Consider the following 18,450-nt stretch of genomic DNA (forward strand, 5'->3'; position numbering starts at 1 on the left):
TTTATCACGATCAATCACATAATTTCCGTAGTTAATTCCGATTAATCGCAGGTTTTGAAAGTGCTGAAATTAGACTCTAAATATACTTCTTTCCTGTCAGAATGCATTTATTTCCTTCTTAGGAAAGAACACAAAACAATATGTAACAATATAATGCTTTATTTAAATTTTCCAAACAAAGCCCTCTAAAGTATAAAGATAGAAATGCACTAAAATTGCACCAATTCAAGTAACATTAAACGTTTCCCAAAGTCTAAGTGGGAGTTTGACTAATTGATAGAACTAGTCCCCACATAGGTTGCATATTCACTGTATTGGGCATTCAGTCTCTTAAACTCTCATCCTCCACAATATTAATCAGCCGGCAGACTGTGGCTCTCTGCTTTGTTAGAGCAATCGTGAAGCTGCGTTCATGATTTGTGTCACAGGGTCAGTGCCAGCGTCAAGCACCACTTTAAACTCCACATGAAAAGTGCTATAAGTGTTGGTAATAGTTAAAACTTGCCGTGCTTCTGTGGTAATTAAAATACCACGTTCCATCTAGGCTTGTTTTGTACAACAAACAGCATTAAGAGCTCCTTTCCCCATCACTTCTTCACTGACACTGAATCACTGCTGTGTGTGTTTGGGGTGTAATGGCTCCGGATGGACACATTGAGAAGGTTCCGCCCTTCCGACCAGTGTTTATGCTGGTTTATGCTGTATTAATGGTAAATGCGATTAAGAAAAATTAACGAGTTGAACTTTTTTAATTAATCGCATGCGTTAATGCATTAATTTTGACATCTCTAATAAAGTCATTCTTAATGTCCAATTCAAGCACTCCAATAAATATTTCACATCAGGGCTGGCCCTAGCATACTGGGGGCCCTAAGAAGATTTTCAAAATGGGGCCCCCCTACCTACAAGTATACCTATCCAAACACACCCAACATCAATATCTAAGCAAGCTTAAATTGTGCAAATAAAAAGTTATATTTATTCAAAAGCATAAATCTTAAAAAATGCAAAACTATCAACTGTACTTTATCAGCAGAGGTATATCTACTTCAGAAGTACAAAAAAGAAAGAAAATATTTATTAAAACAAACACACTTGCACAAAGTATTAAATATTTTTAATGACGTTATGTGGAAATGAATTAGAAAGAATTAAATTACCAAATTATGGTATGGTAGGCTACAGACATTATATTTACATAGATATTTACACTTGCTGTAAATAGTGGCATATGCTATTTGCACCCTGGTGTATAACACTGTAAAACAGTAGCTAAAAACATCAATGCATGTAGTAGGTAACTTAACTACATCGCTGGCATTGGGAAGAAACGCACTTGATGTGTCATGTAATGGTACCTCGTCACTGCTGTCTTTAAATGCGGATTGCGGCTTTAGAGGTCCAGGAACCCTTGCTTTCAGCCGGCCTGTGAAATGCCGAGCCACTGGAAAAAAGTTGCCAACCACGCGTTTCAGACCAGGAAAGGTGTGCGTGCATGCGCCGGTCCGCCCCCCTTCTCTGCATTGCCCAACATTTAGTGAGGCAACGAGCACTCATTATAACATAAAAAATGACAAACTCCTGCTCAAGAACTTGTGAAAATGTTTCTTCTGCATTAGACACTTACCTGATGAAAGCTATTTCAAAAAGTGGTGGGGACAAAATTAGCAATGGCAAAAAGTGGAAGGGACCTGTCCCACCAATAAATTATTCCTAAGTCGTGGTCATTCATATGAAGATAGCTATGCATCAGAAAATCAGTATTTTTACCTAAACTTAAATCACTATCCACTTGCCTTTAATAGAAAATAGAAGCTCAGACATTCTGCTTAAGATATCCTTTTGTGGGGTTGAATAAATAATGACAATTTTTGATGAACTATTCCTTTAAACACTGTTTTAAATTGTGACCACTGACAGTGAAACATTTTGTTTCCTTTACAGTTTTGATGGGTCCTCTTGATGTTCTTGCATGGACAGTCAGCGGTGACACAGAAGCCCTAGGGGTCCATCTCTTACTACTCAATTCTTTCATCTTGTACGCCGGGCCGAGCAGTCAGGGCCCATTTCTGTTCACATTGAGGACTGACTAGCCATGCTGCAATAATTTCAAAGAGGACCAGAGTGATACAGGATGTTTTCCCTGCAGTTCTGTTCTGGTGTAAGAAGATGCTCACACAAACAACAGAAACAAACATACCCAGATACGCATACACAGAGCTATGAGTATCTAAATGTTCCCTGTGGTTTACAAAGGCTTAACAGTACTGCATTTGGGTAATCAAACACTAGAACCATCCCTCTCTTTATATCTGTGTCTCTGTATTCCTCTATCTTTCTGTGTCATTCTCAGTAGCAATAGGACACATGAAACAAGATGCTGTGGCTTTCTGAAGGTGCTTACCTGCCCTTGATGTTTATTTATGCAGTTAATTTTCCACCAAAGCTATCTATAAAACAGTATGTGACCAAAACCACTGGCATTAATAGGGAGTTACATAAGATGCACAATTATCTAGAATTTCATTGTATGGAATTAAATGGGCGAACTCATTAAATAAAAGGGTGTTCACATACGTGTGGCCATGTTGTGGAACTCAATATTCATTTTTCATCCAGACTTCTACAAAGACGTATCAGTATCATGTTTGTTAGGTTTTTCATATCTTGGATCATTCTTTACATGACTGATGCCAGTGTGTGTATGGTTTATGGACATCAATGAATACAAAACGGACTCTGTACATGTTGTCAGTGACTGAACAACCTCATCAGTGTTTTGCACTGATTCTATGTGTGTATGTATGTGTGTTTATTGGCTTTATTATTATTCCCTCCCTTCAAGCTCTTATATAAGCTGATGAGGTGTTTCTTCATGTTGTTTTATATACAGAAGTACAGCATAGTACATATAGTAAATTAATGGATTAGTTTTATATGCATATAATAACTATTATTTTTGAGGTAGTTATTATTATAACAACAATAATATGAAAATATCTATGTGCAAAACATTAAAGGATTTTCATTACTTACACATGGTGTTTATTGTTTGTTTCACTAATATAAGGATTTAATTTAAGGAACAAAGGACAGCTAGATTCCCATGTTGCTCATTTGGTTTGTTTATGTAAATGAGATGTTTTCAGCAGAATCAGGATAATACAGGAGTGAAAACATCCAATAGTAGTTTAAAAGAATAGTTGAAAATTCTCTGAATATTTACTCACCCTTATGTTGTTCCAAACTTGTATGCTGATATTGTTTCTGTGGAATACAAAAAGGAAAAAGAAAGAATCATTACACAGCTCTTTTCTATACAACAACAGTTCATTGTGACAAAAAAAAAAAAAAAACATAATAAAAGCAATACATTTGACTCGTGCACTATATTCCAAGTCTTCTATAGCAATTTGATAGCTTTGTGTGAAGAACAGACCGACATTTGACAGAAAATCTTCTCTTTGCTCTCAAAAGTCTCCATATTCAAACTGCATGCATTCTAGAGATGGGCAATTCAAATAACTTGGTAGTCAAGTACCCTAACCTGCAAATAAACGATTAGGTTTACTCATAAATTAAAATGTACATTAAAAATAACAAGTATGATACGTATGTGAAATTTAAATTTTATTTTATTAAAAAACGTGAATAAAACGATTTCAAAATAAGGTAACTTCAACAAACTATGCTTTTCTTTTGGGAAAAATGAGCACTATGCAATAATAAAAGTAAAAAAATGAAAGAAAAAAAAAAACATACACACATACTGTCTGATAAGCTTCCGAGTTTCTCGTGCCGCTTCGCTTTTTTTCCTTCATAAAAGCAGAACCTCGTTAGTTGGTGTGCATGACTCAAACAAGAACTGAATATCAACAGAACAGAATTCAATAAGAATCAAAATTTTACAAGTATTGCTAGTGCTACACTAGGCTTTGCTTTCAAAAGCACAGACACCATCATATATGGGTTCCTGTAGCTTAACTGGTAGAGCATGTCACTTGCAATGCCAAGATCACAGGTTCGATTCCCAGGGAACACACAAACTTAGAAAATGTATACCTTGAAGACAATGTACGTCCAGGGTTCCCATACATCCTGGAATTTTTCAATGTAGTTTTCCAGTCATGGAAAATTAGAAAAATCTAAAATAAATAGTCTGTCCTGAAATAGAACAGAACTGTTTAACAGTTAAATTGAACTGTTTATATAGTGCTAACAAGGTTTTTGTTAAATGTACAAAACACGGTTATGATTGGGACTTAGAATAGGAGTCAAACACAAATTCTTATTGTTGTTTCACTGCCGCCGGCTGCGCATTGTGAAACAATGTCAACGGTTAACTGTCATTAACAAATCCTTGTCACATACTTTCTCTGCTCATCTGCTGCCATCTCTGCTTTGCTCCGACAAAATAGTTTAAGGATTGATATAGTACTAAAGACGATTTGTTCGTTCCAACATTGCTGTTGTGTCAACCACAAAAACATTTGAGTTATAAACTTTAGACAACAATGACAGTTGGACCACTGATTTTTATTTGTTTATTTTTTTTTTTATGAATTCACACCCTGAGTTGGTAGCATGGTGATTTGGCCTTTACATGTGAATTAATTTTTAACAATTCAACGATCAGAGTCTGTTTATACCGCGGTAACCACATGTAGTCTGCAGAAAACACGGACGGAATCACAAAATATAGTCATAAAAATGTCATTAGCTATAAAACACAGAATGTCATGGAATATCACATACAGTATTTGAATGAAAATGAATGTGTGAATGCACAATTAATCAAATTAAAATTGTGATATGTCCTAGTGTGATAATTAAACTGCAAAAGACTGTGATTTAATTGAATAACTATATAATCTGGAAGTGATGCGCGCTTCAAAATGTATGTGTGAAGCCGGCCGCTCATACACTGAAAACACTTCATCATGATCATCAAGCGCACTCTTGTGTGTGACAGAAAGCAAAACACTCTAAAGTGTGCTGCACATACAGACTAGGTATTTATTTAATTAAATCACAGCTTTATGGAAATTATTAATCACACTGGGCCATGTTGCAAACTCCTTATCAGGAGGTGAGAATCTACCATCAAAAACACACAGAAACGTATTACACTTGTTGGGCACATACTGAAAAATGTCCTGGAAATGTCCTGGAAAGTTGTACCTTGAAAAGGGTGGGAACCCTGACGTCGCTTTGGATAAAAACATCTGCCAAATGCATAAATGTAAAAAAATTTAAAAAATATATATCTTCTTGTCTCTTCCAACAACTCCATGACACATCCACAGAACCCCCCAGTGGACTCAATTGTAACTGTCAGATTTGGTGAGAGATTCAAAGTGAAAGTACAGTATTTAGCACTGCACATGGCAGGCAAATGCGCAAAGAAAAACCTGTTTGCGATATTCAAGTAGTGTCTTTAATAGTCGACTAGCTGGTGCAGAACGAGTACACGATTAGTCGATTAGTCGTGCACATCCCTAAAGCATTCAGTTACCACACATGCAAGAACCAATGGTTTTTGACATCGATATCGTCAGACGTGAAACTTTTATAAAGGAGCTTGACAACCGTGGCCACTATGAACTACAATTGTACGAAAAGGAACTGTATGGAGATTCTTCGAAAAACTCTCCTTTTGTATTCCACAGAACACATACAGTTCCAGCCTATGGATTTGGAACAACATGAGGGTGAGTAAATGTTGACAGAATGTTCATTTTTCAGTGAACTATTCCTTTAAAATATTCATACATCTCTCTATCTGGGTTCTTTATCGTGGCATAACATCAGTGAGCGCTCTTAAGCCTTTATAGTTTTTTTTTTTTGGTTCATAGATAACTTTTTTATTTTCTCGGCTGTTACACTATGAAATCTGAAGCTTTTCGTTTTGGTTCTGAGATCCAGCTTCTGGGCCGACCTCAATCCGTTTCCTCGTTCATCAAGCAGGGGGGTGGTCAGCTCAAAGCATTTGCCAGAGATGAAATCAATTGATTCTCTTTTCGATGCAAGAAATAAGAACTGTGCTGTGCTTTAAGATGCCCTTAAAAAGGCCTTTTATCACAAAGCTGCATAGACATTTATGCTTTTTTAGAGATCATAGAGAGTAATTCATGGTGGCTTGCACCCAATTTACAGCCAAATTCTTCATAACATATTCAATAACATAAAGATGTCTTCTTCTGTGCTAATGTGGAAAATTCCTCTGTGCTGATATAGAAAAGCACATACATTTTGTGGATAACCTCTACTACACTGCAAATAGTGGGAACATCCAATTGTTACCATAAGGAGTTATTTCTATCTGATTCAACCCACTAATATTAATTTAGTTGGTGTTACCTAATGTATTCAGGTTGGTTCAGTGATGCTAAATAACTTTAATAAAACCAGATTAACATTTTTTTTTTTTTTTGTTGAATGAAGTGATAATGAAGAAACTGTGAATCAATATCAGTCTTAGTTTCAGACAAACTCATTCAGTGCAGACTGTGTGTTTATCACTCTTACTCTGATGTGGAGAGTAAGAGAGAGGCAGTGCAGTGTGATTAAGACGCATCCTTGCCAGTGCAGAGGAGTTGACAGAGGGCTGGTCTCTCAGGTTCCCTGAGCTGCACCCAGTTCCGCTCTACTGCATTGCAGTACAGTCCAGGAAAAGAGTGAATGGTAGAGAACTGAGGAGAAGAGGAGGGATGGAGATAGGGCAGAGAGGAGGACAGGAGATGTGATGAGTCAGAGGGAAGAAGTGGGAAGAAGTGTGATAAGGAGCAGAGAATTAGAGGTAGAGTTATGACTAGACAGACTGATCACTGTGAATTCGGTGACAGTAGGTCAAAAGTTTTGCAGCTGAAAACGGTCTGTGCTTACCGAAATTTGAATCCCTGCCCCCAGTGGCCGAAGCTGGAAGTGTTCGTGTGAGCTCCAGTTTCCAGGTGAAATCACCACAGCGTGGCGCTAAAAGCGAGTTGTATTTTTAGTTGTAAATTATGCAATACAGTCAACAGGAATGCATACTTTAGTATCCCTGCTCCTTAACCCAAACCCCAACCCTAAACGTAACCGCCAGTGGCGTAAAAATTTAAATTTAGAGAAAAAATGCTACCTTTGAATCAGGGGCAATTCTAGGATTTCAATCTTGGTCTCAACCCCCAATGACACTATAATATTTGCATATTTTATGTGAGGTGGCATGGTGGCTCAGTTGGTAGCACTGGTGCCTCACAGCAAGATGGTCCTGGGTTTGAGTACTGGCTCAACTGTGCCTTTCTGTGTGGAGTTTGCATGTTCTCCCTGTGTTTGCGTGGGTTTCCTCTGGGTGCTCTGGTTTCCCCCACAGTCCAAAAAGACATGCAGGTTAGGTTAATTGGAGACCCTAAATTGCCCATAGGTGTGAGTGTAAATGTGTATGTCTGTGTGTGTCCCTGTGATGGACTGGCCACCTGTCAAGGGTGTTTCTCTGCCTTTGGCCCAAGAGAGCTGGCATAGGCTCCAGCACTACCTGTGACCCTACATAGGACAAGCAGCTATAGAAGATGGATGGATGTATTCTGCTATGGTTCTTCAAGCAGTTTTGATTATTTATTATAGAAAATGACAATATTCTGAATGAATATAAGATGGCTAGCTTGAATGATGTAAACACAATTTAAAAAAACAAAACACTATTTAGCAACATAGACAAACCATATATTATCATAATTGTCTAATTATTGGCAACATGTTTCATCTGTCCTAATCATTCCTTTGTTCTCAAAAAAATAATAGAACATGAATTAATTTCTCAACTTCCATAGACTCCACATTACTCAAGTCTTTTGAATCTGTTTAAAAGATTAGTTACTATTTGTTCTTTTTTGGCATAATTTGTTCAGTAACTTTTAGAAAAAACACTTTTGTACACCAGTTGGCAGCAAATGCACATATGTGTTTTGAGTGAGTCATTAAACCATCGATGAAGCACAGAGTCATTCATGACCAAAACAAGTCTTATTATACTTTATTAAAATTTGCCTGTCTACAAATCTACTCAAAGACTTCAGCAGTGTTTAAGCATCATAAGCGTTTTCCCCAGAAATGACAATAAAGCAAATCTATCATTTTGTGAACTGCTGTGTATGCCTATCAAGCTATAAATAAGCAAAACAATTACGTCCTGATGTCATTATAATGTCATCATCAGTCACTTTTACTCATAATTTATCCAGCCCCATTCTATCCTTGTTAAACGAGATTACCGAACTAAATAAACAACATTCCTCCTTTCCTTCAGTCAGTGAACAGACACTGATCCGACACTAATCGTCTCATTGAAACTTAAATGATGGACTAATTCCTGAAGGGTTGTTTAGTTTGTCAAACCAATGATATGCTCCATCACAGCTCACACTCGAATGCTATTGGCTCGTGCCATAGTCAGTCTTTACAGGTGGGAAAAGCCACCAAAGCACTCTCATGCTTTAAACTAGTGCAGTGCTGCTGCTGTTTAAAGAGATTGCAACAGGCAATCACACAGTTGTGTGCTGATTGCAAAGAAATAGATTTTTAGGGGGGCTGAGATGAAATGAAGAGGGGGCTGAAGCCCTCCTAAGTATGGTCTAGTAACACCTATACTTTGAATAACACTCATCATTGTTTATGTGAATGCAGTTACTTCCTATCAACTCATGTCTTAGAGGTTGTTAGATTGAAATACATTTACACTTGAATTGATGCAGAAATGTGTGATGCTGCTTGCCAGAAATTCGGCCGAATGGGGTTGATTTCAGGTTACATGAACTTTCGGAAGCAACATGTCAATTTCCTGTGTGATCATGTTGGATCAGAGGGTATAAGGTGCAATAGAGGAGTTGTTATAAGAGTGAAGAAGGTGCATAGCATTCGTGCCATAAAGAAGGACAGAAGAACGGAGATGGAAAATCGCAAGTGTGAAGCAGTGGCACTCTGGCATTGCACCAGGGAAGGGCACCAGAGCAGTCTGGGCATCCTAACAAGGTTAGACCAGGTCAATTGCTCAATCTGCATATCGAGCAGTCCAGCACAGAATCTATAAATACTGAGGAGATGCAGCACAGTGTCTGGTTTTGATGAAGAAGGACAGACTGCTCAAGGTTTTGTGACATGATGTAGACATCAATCTGTATGTAATCAGCTACATCAGGCAGCTGAGTCATTACACTGTTACATTGAGTGAGTCATTAGAGTTAGATTTTGCAGGATATTTGTTACTTTAAAGGGATAGTTCGCCTAAAAATGAAGTTTCTCTCATTATTTACTCACCTTCGTGCCATCCCAGATGTGTATGACTTGTTGTTCTGCTGAACACAAACAAAAACTTTTAGGAGAATAAATCCACTCTGTAGGTCCATACGATGCAAGTGAATGGTGGCCAGAACTTTGAAGGTCCAAAAAGCATACAAAGGCAGCAAAAAAGTAATCCATCAGACTCCAGTGGTTAAATACACATCTTCAGAAGTGATATGATAGGTGTGGGTGAGAAACAGATCAATATTTAAGTCCTTTTTTTTTCTATAAATTCTCCTCCCTGCCCAGTAGGTGGCGATATGCACAAAGAATGCAAATCGCCAAAAACAAAAGAAGAAGAATGTGAACATGGAGATTTAAAGTGAAAAAAAAAAAGGACTTAAATATTGATCTGTTTCTCACCCACACATCATATAGCTTCTGAAGATATGGATTTAAATAATGGAGTCATATGGATTACTTTTATACTGCCTTTATATGCTTTTTGGTGCTTCAAAGTTCTGGTCACCATTCACTTGCATCGTATGGACCTACAGAGTGGAGATATTCTCCTAAAAGTTTTTGTTTGTGTTCAGCAGAACAACAAGTCATACACATCTGGGATGGCATGAAGGTAAGTAAATGATGAAGAATTTTTATTTTTGGTTGAACTATCCCTGTTATATGTGTGTTAAAAGTCACAGTGTGGAGAAACATCACTATCAGATGGTGACTTTTAAGCAGATACGGCAAATTCTTAAAAGGCAGATTGTTTTATGGGATCGAAAAAAGTGAAAAACACATTTAGAAATCTAGCTGGGACAAACGCATGAATAATTACTTTTTTTTTCTGATTTAAGAGTTAAATGTAACAATAAATATCACTATATCAATGAAACTTTCAGTTAAAAGTTTTTTTTACAGCAGAGAGCTCATTTTTATTAAATGTACAAAAAAAAAAAAAATCTTTCTGAAGGTCAGAATCATCTGTACCTCAATTATCCGTACCTGTGTAATCACAAAAAACAAAATGTATATAAAAAAATTATAAATTAATTAGTCATACAAATTAGCCAGACGTCTTGTGAAAACTGTTGTTATATGTCTCAACAGTTGTGAAAAACTGTTTTCACTTGTAAAAACCTGTTATTATATAAAATATGTTTTGTCAGGCAAAAATGTGCTTCATGTGGTAACATCTAAATTAATAGTTTTTATTCAGTTTTATTGGTTAGAACAAGTAGAAATAGATCCTTGACGCAACAATTACAGGCCATCACTTTTTCCCTTAGACTGATGTCAACCTTTTTGCAAAATGATATTACGTGGCTCCTTACACGTATCGCGGCAATTCCAGGGTGAAATGTCCACTGAGAGCACTAAAAGCGATAAAAACAGATGAGGTTTTTAAGGTTAAAGGTGTTGTAAGCGATTTTTTTCATGGAAAGGATTGCAAAAAATTTTCCTACTCCCTGAAGGTATCACTGAAATAAGTGTCATGAGATACACTATATTGCCAAAAGTATTCGCTCACCCATCCAAATAATTGAATTCAGGTGTTCCAATCACTTCCATGGCCACAGGTGTATAAAATGAAGCACCTAGGCATGCAGACTGCTACAAACATTTGTGAAAGAATGGGCCGCTCTCAGGAGCTCAGTGAATTCCAGCGTGGTACTGTGATAGGATGCCACCTGTGCAACAAGTCCAGTCGTGAAATTTCCTCGCTACTAAATATTCCACAGTCAACTGTCAGTGGTATTATAACAAAGTGGAAGCGATTGGGAATGACAGCAACTCAGCCACGAAGTGGTAGGCCACGTAAAATGACAGAGCGGGGTCAGCGGATGCTGAGGCGCATAGTGCGCAGAGGTCACCAACTTTCTGCAGAGTCAATTGCTACAGACCTCCAAAGTTCATGTGGCCTTCAGATTAGCTCAAGAACAGTGCGTAGAGAGCTTCATGGAATGGGTTTCCATGGCCGAGCAGCTGCATCCAAGCCATACATCACCAAGTGCAATGCAAAGCGTCGGATGCAGTGGTGTAAAGCACGCCGCCACTGGACTCTAGAGCAGTGGAGACGCGTTCTCTGGAGTGATGAATCACGCTTCTCCATTTGGCAATCTGATGGACAAGTCTGGGTTTGGCGGTTGCCAGGAGAACAGCACTTGTCTGACTGCATTGTGCCAACTGTGAAGTTTGGTGGAGGGGGGATTATGGTGTGGGGTTGTTTTTCAGGAGCTGGGCTTGGCCCCTTAGTTCCAGTGAAAGGAACTCTGAATGCTTCAGCATATCAAGAGATTTTGGACAATTCCATGCTCCCAACTTTGTGGGAACAGTTTGGGGATGGCCCCTTCCTGTTCCAACATGACTGCGCACCAGTGCACAAAGCAAGGTCCATAAAGACATGGATGAGCGAGTTTGGTGTGGAAGAACTTGATTGGCCTGCACAGAGTCCTGACCTCAACCCGACAGAGCACCTTTGGGATGAATTAGAGCGAAGACTGCAAGCCCGGCCTTCTCGTCCAACATCAGTGCCTGACCTCACAAATGCGCTTCTGGAAGAATGGTCAAAAATTCCCATAAACACACTCCTAAACCTTGTGGAAAGCCTTCCCAGAAGAGTTGAAGCTGTTATAGCTGCAAAGGGTGGGCCGACGTCATATTAAACCCTATGGATTAAGAATGGGATGTCACTTAAGTTCATATGCGTCTAAAGGCAGATGAGCGAATACTTTTGGCAATATAGTGTATCTCACCAGTCTCTGTGACAGCTCTAGACTCTGTAAGCGGCAAACAAAAATGTGTCCGGGGGTCACGGTCTCTGACGCTTCTGCCTGTCAATAATTGTGCGCGTTCTCATAGTGTTGTTGTTGCAGTGAATTGAGGCTTAATGCTATATTCTGATTTACAATATGTCAGTTGAGGGCGCTATTTGGCAACTGTTGTGTTTGACAACAGTGGTAACATGGTTTGTGTTGGTCTCATCGGTATCGGTGTGGTGTTTTGGAAAGAGAGCCCGTGGCTAAATCAACAGCTCAGTCTCGTGGAAGTCAGAATGGCTAAAATCGCTTACAGCACCTTTAATGCTCTATCAAGTATTACATCAACAAAACCGACCTACCTACTCTACACCTTAAACCGAACGCTAACCGATAATGACATAAAGCAAAGTCTTTCTAGCAAGTCAGTCCACTGAGGGCCATCTCTGTAATGCTATCGGGTGGCTATTTCCAGTCATTTCGCAACAAGCTTGTAAATGTAGTTGGTTATGTAACGCAATCAATAAAATACATCGCCTTACAAGTCATGTGCTATAGTAAGTGTTTATGAACAGATGATCTGCCAATTTTTTCGTGATTTGTGTTCGTGTTTTAGTGCCATTTTTCCAGGAAACTGCCACGTTATGTACATTGAGCCATGTAAAACTAATTCTGCAAAAATGTAGGTATAGTAACATGATTCTATGTGATCAGGTTGCTTATTTTAGTGTAAGAAGACTCAAAAATGACTCTAAATAGATTAAAGATATATTAAACTCATTTCAATCAAGCGTTTTCACACTCAAAGCCCGAAACTGACTTTAAATCCGTTGGAGACTAAATATATAAATTACAGCATGGTGAATTTTCCATGCAGGGGTTTTGCACCATCATAATTGTGAATGAGGAGACTAAAAGGTCTAGACTGAGATCAGAGAAATCAGAGATAAGGCACTTAGGAGCTGCTCCGTAAGTACTGTTTGAATGAAAGTCTTTAGCCTGAATGGGGTCTAATTTACCAGCTATAATTGTGCAGAGAGATAGCATCAGTCATTAGACATTTTCTAATTTCTCAGCCTTTCTACCATACCAGCCTTTATATTATCTGCTCTGTCCAAGCACCCAAAAATAGAACAGGAAAATACATATTTGGTGAAATAACACACGTATCCTTCAAAGATGTAGTGCAAAACTAACAAGTATTGTTTTATTACAGGTTTATGTAATATGCACATTAAACTTTTTTAAATTATATCTGTCTCCGTCCACTGGGAAATAGCAAGCTCTTGCAGAGGTTTAAGAGGGTGAATGTTTTTGAAGTATACTGTGATAGACGTTGACAGCTTTAAAGGAGTACAGCACAAAGCTTTGCACTACTTCATGACTGTGCGGTGACCTGCAAAGACAGCTCAGAATGTGAATGCAACTCGTTAACAAACTAAGGAATAATACCACATTTAAGTGCGCAACAGACTGACTGCATCACCAACTGAATATTAATTCCAACTTTAGTGAATGACCTTTAAGGAATTGTTCAATCAAAAAATTATTGGTCATTGTTTATTCACTAACAATAAACATATATTGAAACTCATTTTGTTTCAATATAACTCTACGCTACATTCACACTAATCCGTTTTTGTTTGAAAATGCATTTAGTTTTCTGTGTTTATGTCTCTCATTGGAACAGCGTTTTCCTCCACCAAAAACAGTGACTTTTGAAAATGCTCGTAAAACTGTATACTTTGGAAAACAGTGATGTTTGGAAACTGAAAACAGAGATTTTAAACTAAAAAAAGGATTAGTGTGGAGTATTAAGTAATGCATTACTGTAATTAAATGACTTTTTCCTTGAAAAATGTAAAGTAAGAGATTACTCTTCATTTTTTTAAAATTTAATTACAGTTACTTCTGATGTAATTGCATTAAATACTGTACAGACTATAGAACAATTCAATATAATACAATAGTGAATTTTAAATCGAAATTTAACGTCTAATGTTAAAATATATATTTTCTAATTTAACACTGCCCCCTTAAATTCTTTGGTCAGTTCAAGAATAATTATTTGATTTTAAATTATATATTTGAAAGAATTAAAAGAACATAACAAGGATAGACATGAAGCTATTCATCTGGTCGAGGTTGATATGGGTTTTAGAAAGTAATAGAACAGTAATCTAATTACACTGTAGAAGATGTAGTTAGGAAATAATTACTTTTTAGAGTTACTTACCCAACACTGGATATGACAAAAATCTTCTATCACAATATTAATAATTTTATATCACGAAAATGATATATATCACGATATAGTAATTTTTTTCCTCGAAAATCAATACCAATTTGGTTACTCATATTAAATAATCACATTGTAATGCCTAAGTGTCAGGATTCTGTCACTTTGTCAGTCATGTTTATTGTGGTGACGGGATCCTGACACCCATGTTCTGTGTCTCTGTGTGAGAGCACATCTTCGGATGTTATTTCCTTGCTGTGCACTCTTCTGTCTATTCTGTGTTTTCATGTTCGGAGCATGGTGTCCGGATGGTGTCCGGATGGTGTCCGGACGGTGTCCCCCCCGTTACCTGGTTATTAGTTAATTTGCTTCACCTGCCTTCCCTCATTACCCACTTTATTTCCTTCCCTATTTAATCTCCCTGTTCTCTCTGTCCTGTGCCAGTTCATTGTTTAATGTTCACGTGGATGTTCTACCTGTCTTGTTTTGTATTCTGTCTGAGCTGCAGGTTCTGAAGAATCCTGTTATGAGCCTGATCCAGAGGCTCTCCCTTCTCCTGTCCAGCCAACCCGGTTCCAGTCTGTTTTCTGGACATCTGTTTCTCCCCTACAGGGTTGTTTTTGATTATTTTATTAAAGCTTAATAAAGCCCATTGAAACTCTGCACTTGAGTCCTCACCTCTCTACATTGTATCGTAACACTATTATTATTATTTTTTTTTGATAATCCAGTCAGTGAATTAAATACTTTATAAATGAAAACTACTTTATTTGAAACTTGACAAACATAGTCAAAACCCTCAACTTGGTTTTAAATCAACCTTTCCATAATGCAACATTTTAGTCTGATATGTTGCTGACCAATATTATTATTATAATAAACTTTCTTCAAGAAACTCAACATCTTCTTAAAGCAATGCAACAAATAAAATAATGCATAAGTATTATTTACATAAAAAAAATTAACACAAATAAACACTACATTTGGCTCTTAAAAGTCATCTCTATAGAGAATATCTGAATATCTGTAGGCAAACATGGTTGTTTTTTTCCCCTGCTAAAATCATACATCATTAGAACAGAACTTAAGTAAGGGTGATAATGTGTATTTTAAAAAAAAAACATTATTTTTGGTATATGCAAAATGTTGTAGCTATTTCCTTGTCAGTGGTGGTTAGAATGTCGGGCTGTCTGACTTCATAGCGCCTTAAGGTAAAAAAACTGTATAATTGAAATGGGTCATATACATTCTGTGGTCTGTGCCGCGACATTGGGAGAAGCCAGAACGAGTGATCCTACTCTGCATTCTCCTGACTCTGGACAGAGATAGTGCGCACGACACTCACATGAAACACAGATGTGCGGGAGAAGATGAGAAGTATGTGGAATTAGAGAGCATTTTCAAGTCCCCATTTTCGTTGTGTGGATGAGAGGTGTAAACGTAGCAAAATCAATGCATTTTGAAACGAAAATGGATAAGCATCCAGTTTTGTTCTATGAAACACAAAAGATACATTTTTGAAGAAGCTCCTTGCCACTCTTTTCCAAATGATGAATGTGAATGAAGAGCTGTCAAGCTCAAAATACAATACAATAGCTTTGTGTGAGGAACAGACAGAAATTAAAAGGACAGTTCACCCAAAATTAAAAATTCTCTCCTAATTTTTCTATGTAAATTTGCCCTCATGCCATCCCAGATGTGTATGACATTCTTTCTTCTGCTGAACACAATAAAGATTTTTAGAAGAAAATTTCAGCTCTGTAGGTCCTCACAATGCAAGTGGAAGCCATAAAACTTGCAACAAAAAAAAAAAAGTGCAAGAAATCTGTACAAATGCAGTGAATGCCACCCCATACAATGCCCTTTACGGTATTCCAGAAAAGACAGTGTGTTGTAAATCATTTACAACACATTTATATTTGTAAATCATTCCATGCATTTCACTGTATCTTTTACTATTGCACACTTTTCTAAAAATACCAGGTTCTGTGAGCTTACTCAGGGGTGACAAAATATAAATAGAAAAGCTCTCTTCACACGACAAATTAGACTGAACTGCCTTGTCTGTAAATGATTCTGAATATGCAGCTTTTTATGCTAATGCGATGAATGAATCCATAGGGATTTCCTTGGCCAGTAAGTCACATAATCAGACAGAAAGAGTGAGAGTAACTATAGTCACTGCCAAAGAGACTTCTGAGTTCTGATGGGAAGAAATAGCAGAATGTCATTAAATCATGTGGCTCTCATGCATATGTTATAGCAGCAATATTACAGGAAATGGATGAGACCAAGCAACCTCAGCTGGTTTCTTTCTTAATGTTTATGAAAAAAATAAATAAAAAACAATTAGCATACAGTTGCTCCAAGGAGTATGTAGACACTTAAAGGGATAGTTCACCCACCATTTACTCACCTTTATGCCATCCCAGATGTGTACTTACTTTCTTTAGCAGAACACAAACAAAGATTTTTAGAAGAATATCTCAGCTCTGTAGGTCCTTAAAATGAATTGAATGGTGGCCAGACTTTTATAGCTGCAAAAATCACACAAAGGAAACATAAAAGCAATCTAAATGTCTCCAGTGGTTAAATCCATATCTTCAGAAGCGATATGATAGGTGTGTGTGAGAAACAAAACAATAAGTAAGTCCTATTTTGCTCTAAATCTCCACTTTCACTTTCAGATGTGAAAGTGAAACTAAACAGGCACCACATGTGACTTTCAGATGTGAAAATATTAGAAGAACTTAATATTCTTAAAAAATCTTTGCTTGTGTTCTGCTGAAGAAAGAAAGTCATACACATCTGGGATGGCATGAGGGTGAGTAAATGATGAGAGAATTTAAATTTTTAGGTGAACTATCCCTTATTCCTTTAAGCCAAACTATGAAACTACTGTATGTGGCATCTTCAAATACAACAACAGAAAACTTAAATTTTCTGAGCCATTGCTTGCAATTACTTTTACTGACGTTTACTAGTGTTAGTGTCAGTTATGCGTAGATAAGGTAGATAGGTACAACAAACAGATCAGGGAGGCAGCGATATCTTACAAAATTTATTAGGAGTAACCGCTCACTCATTAAACATGTAGCTGTGCATTCTGTCTGCAGAGTGAAGTGTTCATAATGCATAAATATTGAGTCACAGGATTCTTTCATGGGCTGATCTGAATGAGACTCAGAGTCAGTGTGAATGATTGATTCTGAGTGTGAGTGTCAGGACTTTTCCTCTGGCACTTCCTGAGTGCACAGCATTAGATGAAAGTCAGATGAGCTGGTGGGGTTGTGAAACAGAGCTGATTGACTGAGCTGCAGGGATTGTTTGAAGCACAGTTAAAGGAATATTCCAGATAATTTACAACCTATTGTTTCTGCATCGCATCTGTTGCATGCTGTTGATTGCCACAGACAATAATTTTGGCCCTCGGCATGTACAAATGCATGAAAAACAGTAAATTCACATTACTTTTATGCATTTGGTAGACATTTTTATTAAGGCTGTCTATTACCGCGTTAATTGCGATGCTACTATGCTAAGCTAATATGCTAACTGGTTAGCTGGTAAGCTAACTGGAGGAAACAGAACAGAAAAATGTTTAATGTAACCATTTATATCTCCAGTTTAATAATATAATATGGGACATATAAATTAAAAGTTATTCTTTGTCATGTTTACATCAATAATACAGCAATTGAGTTTAAAAGTTCTTACAGCCAATACAGTTGCTTTGCGATCTAAGGGGTGCGTTACTGGGAGTGGGCGTGTGGTGTAGTGGGTGTTCCTTGTCGTCTTTTGGGACGCAGACAGATACATTTGTATAACTAGTGAGACGCCACACAACCAAAGTGAGACACTCCAAAAAAGCCTGTCTGACGCATGAGTACATAGACCAGTGGCATAGCCACGGATGTGCCAGGGTGTGCAAATGCCACCCAAAACATAAGCTTCCACATTCAAATGAAATTACAGGTTTTTTTTACTCTTAATTATAGTATATAGCGGTGTAAAATGATTCAAAATGATGCTAAAACTTTGATGCATAGATCACAGAATTTAAAATCTAAATCTTGTAGTGTGGCTAGCATTCGCAATGTCTCGTTCCCTTCGTCTCAGGGAACCGAGGTTACGTACGTAACCGAGACGTTCCCTTACGACTCAGTACACTTCACATTTTGTTTATTAATG

General features: G+C 37.5%; 1 protein-coding gene across 1 annotated transcript in view; it reads left to right on the forward strand.

The window, feature by feature from the left end:
• Positions 1-2,955, forward strand: part of LOC127446688 (coiled-coil domain-containing protein 85A-like) — a 34,441-nt gene extending 31,486 nt beyond the window's left edge. Inside the window, exon 4 of the mRNA XM_051707826.1 lies at positions 1,945-2,955. Within this exon, the coding sequence (XP_051563786.1) occupies positions 1,945-1,963 (19 nt within the window). The 3' untranslated portion in view covers positions 1,964-2,955. The remainder of the gene's footprint in view (positions 1-1,944) is intronic.
• Positions 2,956-18,450: the final 15,495 nt, after the last annotated feature.

The sequence above is a fragment of the Myxocyprinus asiaticus genome, chromosome 9 (assembly GCF_019703515.2).
Source record: "Myxocyprinus asiaticus isolate MX2 ecotype Aquarium Trade chromosome 9, UBuf_Myxa_2, whole genome shotgun sequence".
Lineage (NCBI taxonomy): Eukaryota > Metazoa > Chordata > Actinopteri > Cypriniformes > Catostomidae > Myxocyprinus > Myxocyprinus asiaticus.